The sequence below is a fragment of the Cyprinus carpio genome, chromosome A22 (assembly GCF_018340385.1).
Source record: "Cyprinus carpio isolate SPL01 chromosome A22, ASM1834038v1, whole genome shotgun sequence".
In the NCBI taxonomy this organism is placed as follows: domain Eukaryota; kingdom Metazoa; phylum Chordata; class Actinopteri; order Cypriniformes; family Cyprinidae; genus Cyprinus; species Cyprinus carpio.
In genome coordinates this window covers 2,590,748-2,601,548 of record NC_056593.1, presented here as the reverse complement: position 1 = coordinate 2,601,548, position 10,801 = coordinate 2,590,748, and the positions used below count along the sequence as shown (strand labels likewise).

Below are 10,801 nucleotides of genomic sequence, written 5' to 3'. Positions count from 1 at the left end.
GATTCTTTTAATTGTGATGATTTTGGCTCACATTTAACAAAAACCCACCAATTCACTATCTCAACAAATTAGAATATGGTGACACAATCAGCTAATCAACTCAAAACACCCGCAAAGGTTTCCTGAGCCTTCAAAATGGTCTCTCAGTTTGGTTCACTAGGCTACACAATCATGGGGAAGACTGCTGATCTGACAGTTGTCCAGAAGACAATCATTGACACCCTTCACAAGGAGGGTAAGCCACAAACATTCATTGCCAAAGAAGCTGGCTGTTCACAGAGTGCCTACAGTTGTCATATTCCTCTTGTTAAGCCACTCCTGAGGCGTCTTACCTGGGCTAAGGAGAAGAAGAACTGGACTGTTGCCCAGTGGTCCAAAGTCCTCTTTTCAGATGAGAGCAAGTTTTGTATTTCATTTGGAAACCAAGGTCCTAGAGTCTGGAGGAAGGGTGGAGAAGCTCATGATTCTAGATTCTGCCCCAACTATGGATAGAATGTAAAATATTTCAATACAAGCATGTCAGTCAAATGTAATTTATGAAATATTTCAAACCTTTAACCCACAGGGGGAAAATCAACCAACGGCTACAATTTAAAAGCTTTCGATAAAACTTTAATTTGCTGACTATGCAGAAGAAATTCCCTTTTGCAAAATAAGTAGGAAAATGTTAGCACCCATAATGCCCCCTCTGTCTATCTTTTCCTTTTTAAAATATCCTTAAATTTTAATTTTTGTACCGCTTTATTTTTTTTCTTTCTTTCAGCAAACCACATTTACTACAAAAACATGGTTTGTATTAATGTACTGAATAATGTACGTGAAACTTCTTGCTCTGAAACGCAAGAAGTCTTAAATTGGTGAAGTTCTACAGTCATGAATGTGTGAGATGTAACTTATGCAATGCAAGAATGACCACAAAAGTCAAGATATGAAGATAACATCTGTATGACCTTTAATATCTTTTTATACTTGCATCATATGACCGAGTTAAGCAATATCACACGAGCAAGAGTACTCTTTTCCTCAATATCAGCCTGATTGTGAATGTGATATTGAATTTATGCAACAGTTCAACAAACAAGAAGTTAACATTGAGTTACATTTTAGACATAATGTTTGTTTTTGCTCTGTTTCATAATAACTATAATGAATAAATCACAGAAAACCATCTCCAAACAACATGCATGAGTCAATGACTCAAAGACCCATTAATAAATATGATCACCTGCTTCATTCCTTCATTCCTTTTAAACAAATCGGTTGGATGAATGATTCATGACTCATTCATTAAGACAGTGACTTGCCACCATACTGCTGATTTTAGTTTCATATTTAGGCTTAAGTATTGTTCCATTTTTTTGTTCCCTTAATATTCTCATTTCCACTCAACACACATTTTATTCCACATCTGAGCTGCATTAAACATGTCTGTATAAATACATCTAAATAGCACTTAAGATGCTGCTTTTTTGCCACTTCTGCAGTGCAAACATGGATTTTGTTAATACTGATTTAATTTGATTGGTAACAGCCCTATAGTGTTTAATTATTCTAATATAATTTTTTATGTAAGAATTTGACATAAAGGTGATATAAAATTCCCATATAAAGGTAAAAATGGCCAAAACAGGTACAAACTGATTTAACATGGATGGAAAAGCTAATTTCTGTAACTGCAGTAAACTAACTGCAAAAAATATGAAAAGCTTTAGGAGTCTGAAAATTGTTTACAAAATCGTAAAAAAAAAAAAAAAAAATCTAAACTTTTCTTTTTCAACATTGCACACCCCTAGTCTGACAGCTCACAACACTAAATAACACATCAGTAGATACAAATATCTAATACAATATTTCACTCTTTAATTAGTTTTCACACATTTGAAAATGTAAGATCAGCAGAAGCTTGTTGATTTTTCTTGATGAGAAAGGAGATGGACGTGTGAACGGAAAGTGTGATGGAGGTCGAAGGAGGATTCAACCAGATAAATATCACAGTTCAGTCATGAAGGTTTTCAGACATTTGAAGCATCGCTATCGTGGGCTTTTTTTTTTTTTGAACCTCTAATCTGAGGTCAAGTTTGATTATTATTCAGTGTATTCAGTTTGTGAGTGAGTCAATTAAATATGAAGCTCAAACAAGCAACAGCATTAGTGTTAGTTGTATTAAAATGCTTTCTAGTTAGTTATTTTTCCATATAAAACTAAATTTTTCTTTCATTTATCATCATTTGTCTTTGTACGGCTGTATAATACTATTCGTGTCATATTTAATTTATTAAAAGTATTTTAGTGAAGCGTCATCCAACCAACATCAAGTGATTTTAAAGCTTAATCTGCAAAACAACAACAACAAATAAACTCTGTTCTTCAGGTGTGTTTGGTGTTGAAATGAAGTCAGTGTCAGTGTTGAAATACATGATTATGACCTGTTTCAGTGGAGGTTTGGAAATGAAAACACTTTTCTATACTTTTTTTTTTTAATTGATGCCATGATTACATACAGTATCATTAAAACAATAGCAATAAATGATTCATACTTTAGATTTTTCATACATGAATGAATGAACATTATGATTAGTTTGAGTCAAATTTTTTTGTTTATATTTCTCTCAGATGAGACACACAGATCTCTCTTTACTACTGCTGTCCATTTATCATCTGTATTTGTTTGTCATACCTTGAAGAAGCTCATCTAGAGTTGAATTGGGAACTGGTCTGGAATTATTGCTTTATTTGCCTGCCTCATATGCAAGCATTTGCTCAGAACTTTATTTCACAGTCTTTAGCAGCTTGACTGAAGTGTGTGAGAAACTGTTGCAGTGTCATGTTGTTTTTGTCTCACTAATGCGGTGTTCACTTGTTAGTAGAGTAAGCATTTAGAGCAGTGTTTCTCTCCCAGGGGCCGGGGCCACTAGAGAGGTTTTTCATCCTCATATACTCTAATAGCAGCTGTAAGGACTAATGCAGTGTTTGAACAAAGTAAGCATTTAGCGTGTCACACCAGCGTTGTAATCCATAGCTGCTGAATATAAATCATTTGAAGATATCAGAGAACACTTTTCTACACACAGTTCTAGCAGCTAATCTGTTCCTGCTCCTTAAAGCCATTAGAAACTCAGAAACAATCAAGATATTTGAAAAGAAATGAAGATAGTTACAGGTGAGAGTAGAGTCAAACACTCTCAGGATCTCATGACAAGTTGAAACTCTTACGTTAAGACACATTTCACGTTATGTGTCAATTTGTTTCCGTTAAAAATTACACTGTACATCATGCATCTACAGGAAGTGGACACTTCCACATAGATGAAAGTCCCTTGTTTTTACTACAGAGCAGCTTCTCATCAGCTCATCTGTCATTTTATTGCTGAGTTTGTCTTTTCATATGATTTGTGGACTTAAACCGTTGAAGATGTTTTGGACTGTTTGGTTCTGTTTGTGTTTCTGGCATCTGGTTGGTGAGTTTAAAATGTGTTTTTATGGCTTCAGTTGCTTCTGTTCTAGTACCATGTAATAAATTACTGGTTAAATTTATTCAGAGAGGATAAACATTCACTGTTACAGGCCAGTACTGATAGGAGTGCATTCAAATTCTAAAGGTGAGCAGAAAAATCCAAACTCGGCAGGTGACAAAGTTAATTACACTGTTTATACGAGAAAATCCCCAAACATGTAATCCTGGAAACAATTGCTATACAGTGTACAGCAACATTCACGAACTCCACTGCAGATACTGAAAAGAACCACAGCGGGTCCATACTGGTATATTCATTAATATAATAATGATAAAACATATAATAAAAAATATAAAAAAATAATAAAAAAAACAGTAAAACTTACAGGCAGTAGAGTTAGAGGTGTCTGCATTTCACTGAATACGGTTTCCTCAGTAGAGTAACGCTGAGTTCTGACTCACCATGTGTTGTCTTTTGTTTGGTCTGGTTTCAGTTGGGATCAGATAATTTCTTTTTTTTTTTTTTTTTTTTTTTGACAAAATCAGCTGCACAATTTAATGGCTGCAAATAAATCACTGTTTTCTGCTTGAAGTATTTTGTTTGCTGGGTCAAGAATACCAAAAACAAAAACAACAGTCAAGCCACATCTCTACCGACCCAAAATCAAAATTCTGACTACAAACAAACACAGATCCCACCACATCCTAAATTAATTAGTCAAAACATTGATTGGTTAAAAACACTGCTCCCATGACTTGCTCAATTAAGCATAAAACCAAATGTTAAACATAAAACATTTTTCAGTGTTGGTCGATCATTGGCTTAATGTGTCGGGGCCAGGCTTGGGGAGTAACAGAGTACATGTAACGGCGTTATGTAATCAGGAGATATATATATATATACACACAGTGGGATATATATATATATATATATACACACACAGTGGGTACGGAAAGTATCCAGACCCCCTTAAATTTTTCACTCTGTTAATATTGCAGCCATTTGCTAAAATCATTTAAGTTCTTTTTTTTTTTTTTCCTCATTAATGTACACACAGCACCCCATATTGACAGAAAAACACAGAATTGTTGACATTTTTGTACATTTATTAAAAAGAAACACTGAAATATCACATGGCCCTAAGTATTCAGACCCTTTGCTCAGTATTTAGTAGAAGCACCCCTTTTGATCTAATACAGCCATGAGTCTTTTTGGGAAAGATGCAACAAGTTTTTCACACCTGGATTTGGGGATCCTCTGCCATTCCTCCTTGCAGATCCTCTCCAGTTCTGTCAGGTTGGATGGTAAACGTTGGTGGAGAAACATTTTCAGGTCTCTCCAGAGATGCTCAGTTGGGTTTAAGTCAGGGCTCTGGCTGGGCCATTCAAGAACAGTCACGAAATTGTTGTGAAGCCACTCCTTCGTTATTTTAGCTGTGTGCTTAGGGTCATTGTCTTGTTGGAAGGGTGAACCTCCAGTCCAGTCTGAGATCCTGAGCACTCTGGAGAAGGTTTTCATCCAGGATATCCCTGTACTTGGCCACATTCATCTTTCCCTCGATTGCAACCAGTCGTCCTGTCCCTGCAGCTGGAAAAAACACCCCCCACAGCATGATGCTGCCACCACCATGCTTCACTGTTGGGGACTGTATTGGACAGGTGATGAGCAATGCCTGGTTTTCGTCTCACACATACCGCTTTCATGTGTCTTGCACTGATGAGAGGCTTCCGTCGGGCCACTCTGCCATAAAGCCCAGACTGGTGGAGGGCTGCAGTGATGGTTGACTTTCTACAACTATCTCCCATCTCCCCGATCTGCATCTCTGGAGCTCAGCCACAGTGATCTTTGGGTTCTTTTTTACCTCTCTCACCAAGGCTCTTCTCCCCCGATAGCTCAGTTTGGCCGGACGGCCAGCTCTAGGAAGGGTTCTGGTCGTCCAAAGAAATCTTCCATTTAAGGATTATGGAGGCCACTGTGCTCTTAGGAACCTTAAGTGCAGCAAAAAAAATTTTGTAACCTTGGTCACTACTTCTTCTTCTTCTTCTTCTTCCTCTTATCCCTCCATGCAATTCCACTGAACCCATCATCCAATAAGTTGCATTGCCACACTTCTTCTTCTTCTTCTTCTATGGGATTTTACGGCAGCCGGCATCCAATAAGTTGCATTGCTGCCATCTATGGAACTATTACACTTGACACTACATCCTTTTATACAGCCAAGTGTCTCTTAAAAATTTAAAAACACATAGTTTTCCTTTCCCGCTTACCCCTACGTCTAAAATAGCTTTCAGAGATATTTCTTCCAAACCAATTTCTCGCAATTCTCTAAATAGGTCTTGTCTTTGAAGGTCATATCTTCTACATGAAATCAACACATGTTCCACTGTCTCAGGCTCCAAACAGGAACACAAGCCACTCTGATGTTTTCCTAAAACAAATAAAGTGCAATTTAAAAACGTGTGCCCAATCCTCATTCTAGAAATAATAACTTGTTCCTTACGACTAATCCCCCCTCTATTATAAATATTAACTGAGTCAGTTACCCTACTTGAAAATGAGAATAGGTGTCTCCCTTTGATTTCTTGCTCCCAAAACTGTTGCCATTTTAAAATTGTTTCCTGCCATACTATACTTTTACCCTCCGCCTTAGATAGATTTAGGTTAACATCTATAGTCTCCTTTTGAGCAGCTTCCTTGGCCAATTTATCAACCTTTTCATTTGATGCAATACCTACATGAGCTAGGACCCATACAAATGATATTTCTACCCCTCTCCTTTTCACATCTCTAATTGCCAGAAGAATATCAGACAAAACACCACATATAAACACTTAATACCCCTTAACCAAACCATTCAAATCTAAAACAAAGTCACTACATATTAACACTTTATGGTTCTGAATCTGCTCAGTCCATTGTACAGCCATCAGGATTGCATATAATTCCACTGTGAACACACTTAGGAAATTTGATGTTCTCTTAAAAGCTTGGACATTCCACCTCTGAACGACAAAAGCTGCTCCTGTAGTACCCGTTTCTTGATCCTTTGAGCCATCAGTAAAAATTATTATATGTTCCTGATATCTTTCTCCTATATGACACTGGAATTCATACACTAAATTTGCCTCAGGATTATCTGACTTAATCCCAAGTATCTCTAAATCAGTGTTTGGGGACCTCCCAATTGCCATAAAGGAACTGATGGCCACAGTACTCCTGGACAAAAGTTCTTGTCATGTATAGACATTTCCTGTGCCCACTGCCTCCCCTGTCCATCCAAAACTTGAAAGACTTGCCACCTCTCTTTCCCAGCTTGTCTGAATTGTTATTTTAACTGGGTGATCACACCTTTGACCCATCAAATTGACCCAATAGTTAGCCTGAAGCTGCTTCCTTCGCAAACAGAGTCTGACATGCACTGTGAGCTGTAAGGTCTTCTATAGACAGGTGTGTGTGGCTTTCCTAATCAAGTCCAATCAGTATAATCAAACTCAGCTGGACTCAAATGAAGGTGTAGAACCATCTCAAGGATGATCAGAAGAAATGGACAGCACCTGGGTTAAATATATGAGTGTCACAGCAAAGGGTATGAATACTTAGGACCATGTGATATTTCAGTGTTTCTTTTTTAATAAATCTGCAAAAATGTCAACAATTCTGTGTTTTTCTGTCAATATGGGGTGCTGTGTGTACATTAATGAGGAAAAAAAATGAACAAATTTTAGCAAATGGCTGCAATGTAACAAAGAGTGAAAAATTTAAGGGGGTATGAATACTTACAATGGTTTCATTTTAGTAAGGAATAATTGACGATGGGCCGTTGATCACTTTAATAACTTTAATAAGAATAACCTATATTTAATGTATGTATTTCATTTTTATATTTATTCATTAAATGTCTGTAGTTGGCTATTTCTGTGGTAGCCTTTACTACAGTATATAGACCTATCTGAAAACTAAAAAAAAGTACTGTATTTCATTTGTATTTTTGATTAATATATTTATTTATCATGTTGCTTGCAGCTATAATAATTAGATTGTTTACTTGTTTTCAGTAAGCTTGAGAATGTTTTACTTACATTATTAGTTTCCGCTGTTGTATTGAAATTATTATTATTTTTCAAACATGGTGGCAGTTTCTAGCTTCAAATAAAAAAAATCAAATAAAAAATTTAACATCTTTGCGGCAATAGTTTTCATGTGTCCAAAACCAGACAAAAATTACATGACAAAAATTGTAGTTAGTAACATAATCCATTACATTACACATTTTAAAGCGGTCATATGATGTTGCTAAAAAGATAATTATATTGCGTATTTGGTGTAATGCATGTAAATCATATTATTCTCCACATAATGTATATTATTGTGGATCCTCTATGCCTCGCCTTTCTAAAAATATATTTTTTTTGTAGATTTTTACAAAGCTCATTGGTCTGAAAAGCGAGGTATGCTGTGATTGGCCAGCTATTCAGTGTGTTGTGATTGGCCGAATACCTCAAGCGTGTGACGGAAATGTTACGCCCTTAACATACTGTGGTGCTGTCTCCTGGCGCGGCAGGACAAAACCAATAAAACCCATTATAAACAAAGTATTTGTTGCATCCAGTGGGCACATAATTACTGATTATAATGACTTATACTGTGTTTTTATGCATAAACATAAAACCATGTCTGCATTTGTGATCAGAGAAACGACAAACAACAAGCGCTACTCTACACTGCTCAAAACTCGTGTTTGAATCATCTGTGGCAAATTCTTTAAATATGAAAACGTACTTACAGGCTGTGAGTCAGAAGCGCCAGACTGTCCTTGCACAGTTGGAACTGCCTCACTTTATAGAAACAGCCGTTGTGCCACAGACGCATTGCAGGCTACTGGTTCAGGAAACTCTCTGTAAAATGTTTTGCGCTCATCTGAATATTTGGGTTGAACTGTTCTGGAACAGTGTTGAAATACAACTTAACCACCGATTTCTAGTTGTGTCCTCTTTTGGAAGGCCAAACAAAGTAGCTTCGCTTTCACAACGAAACACACAGCATCTCCACAACATAGCGCGTGCGGCAACAGAGAGAATAAAAGTTATGCCTTCTTTCTTTGCGTGAACATTTGGGCAGCGTTATGCAAATCTTCCCACATAGTGGCGTAGACATGTGGGGGCGTGTTAGAATGAACCCTTTTAGGGGGATGTGGTTGACTCTTACTTTTATAAAGAATATCTCTTTGGATTTGAGACTTTAGTCTTTGCAACTTTACAGGTCTTCTTTATGCACCAAGAGCTTGTAACACTCCAAAGAGAAAGGAAAATTTAAATCGCATCATAAGACCCCTTTAATATAATCCGACTACTTTTAGTTTACTTTTGAGCTAACTCATTTATTAAAACAAAATCATCTGGCATAATAGTGATATAAAAATGCAAAGAAAAAAATTATATATTCCATTCATTGTTATTAACAAAATGAAGTGCATTAAACGTTACTGCAGGGGATTCATGGATTTATTAAAAAACTGGTTAAATAAGCCTTCTGATTAATGACTGATCTCTGTGTGAACGTCCACAAAAACTGAGTAATAATTCAAATAAATTCTTCTTCCTCTCAATTTACTGATCAATTATAGACAACTGAACACCAACATTTACTCAATATTGTGTAAATAAAAAAAGCTTCCTGATTAATGACTGATCTCTGTGTGAACGTCCACAAAACTGGAAGACTTTCTGAGTGTATATGAGGGGTTACCTGTATTAGAAAGGAACGTTTAAAATATAATAAAAAAAGGAAAAAGGGAGAATCAATAAATTCTTAATAATAATTTATTGCTATTGCGTAGATGATATGTAATCATGTAATTAAAAAAAATTGGTCTAATCACAAGTACTGAATTTTTGGAATCTGATTACATAATCCAGATTACATGTAATCAATTACTACCCGGCTCTTGTTATGGAAAGTATAGGGCTTTCATGCACAGACTGCGCCATTGAAAAGACTAGGTTTATCCCTCACAGCCACATTTCCATCCAAGAAAAAAAAATGTCATATAAAACCCAAAACACACACAGCCACAGTCAGAGATAAGAGGTGCATTTTCGGCTCTTCAGGTCCAATTCACCAAGCTATATCCCCTGAATTATATTATGAGGTCAAATCCCCAACAGCATTAGTTTTAGTGATTTTAAACATTAAAGTAAAACTGTCTTTTTCATTTAGATATTGTTCCATATATAAATCTATTTCTCTTTTCATTCATCATATTTTGTCTTTGTACTGCTGCAGAATATTATTGATTTAAAATGATTAAAAGTATTTTGCTTCAAACCAACATCGATTGATTCTAAAGCTTTAATCTGTGAAAACCTCTGTTCTTCAGGAGTGTGTGCTGATGCAGATGTACTGAAGTCAGTGTCAGTGAAGAAGGGAGGTTCAGTCACTCTAAACTCTGATCTTACTGGAATAAGAAATGGTGATCTGATTCAGTGGTGGTTTTCGGTTGGAAGCACTTTAATAGCTGAAATCAATAAACAGGACGACAGCATGACTGTACATGATGATGTTCTTGACGGGAGATTCAGAGACAGACTGAAGCTGGACAAACAAACTGGATCTCTGACCATCACAGACATCAGAACTGAACATGCTGGAAATTATGAAGTAGAGGTCAACCGTATTAGCTTCATTTTCGATCTCAGTGTTAATGGTGAGTCAAATATTTGTTTCACCCATTTTATTTTAATATTGTAATCTCCAAGTACAACATTAATAAACACCCTTCATTTTTTTTTTTTCAAACGTGTTACTTTCATAAACAATCATAAAGTTATTTAAAGGTCTTAATCTGTGACAAACCCTCTTTCTGTTTGTTCTCTTTGTGTGTTTGATGATGCAGGTGAAATATCAGTGATGAGTATGGAGGGAGATCCAGTCACTCTAAACCCAGGTTTTACTGAAGTAACAGGTGATGATCAGATTTGGTGGTGGTTTGGCAGTGAAAACGATTTAACAGCTCAAATGATTGCATTTAATAACAGATTCACTGTATGTGATGATGTAATAGGTGGGAGATTCAGAAACCACCTTAAACTGAACAAAGAACTGGATCTCTGACCATCACAAACATCAGAACTGAACATGCTGGAAAGTTTTATATTTTCAGATGATAGATTGTATAAACACTCACTCAACACACAGCCGAAAATATGTTTGTTGATTAGATTTTTTCTTATCTTCATTCTCTCATGTTTGCAGCTCGTCTGCCTGTTCCTGTCATAAGCAGGAACTGTTCTTCATCATCATCATCATCATCATCATCATCATCATCATCATCATCACAGCAGAATTGT

The 10,801-nt window shown here is 36.2% G+C and overlaps 1 protein-coding gene across 2 annotated transcripts; it reads left to right on the top strand.

Annotated features, from left to right (window-relative positions):
• Positions 1 to 3,301: 3,301 nt before the first annotated feature.
• On the top strand, positions 3,302 to 10,801 carry LOC122134848. 2 transcript variants are annotated; one of them, XM_042711656.1, is made up of 4 exons: positions 3,302 to 3,458; positions 9,832 to 10,158; positions 10,348 to 10,416; positions 10,516 to 10,801. In XM_042711656.1, exons 1-4 carry the CDS (start codon positions 3,386 to 3,388, stop codon positions 10,563 to 10,565), a joined length of 519 nt encoding a protein of 172 aa, XP_042567590.1. In that variant the 5' UTR covers positions 3,302 to 3,385; the 3' UTR covers positions 10,566 to 10,801. The 2 variants fall into 2 exon arrangements, with proteins under 2 accessions (XP_042567590.1, XP_042567589.1); XM_042711655.1 differs by having other exon boundaries at positions 10,348 to 10,801.

Coding starts and splice junctions, on each gene's coding strand:
- LOC122134848 (XM_042711655.1), top strand. CDS start 3,386: ATGATTTGTGGACTTAAACCGTTGAAGATGTTTTGGACTGTTTGGTTC. Junction 3,459..9,831: donor GTGTTTCTGGCATCTGGTTG/GTGAGTTTAAAA, acceptor TCTGTTCTTCAG/GAGTGTGTGCTGATGCAGAT. Junction 10,159..10,347: donor TTTCGATCTCAGTGTTAATG/GTGAGTCAAATA, acceptor TTGATGATGCAG/GTGAAATATCAGTGATGAGT.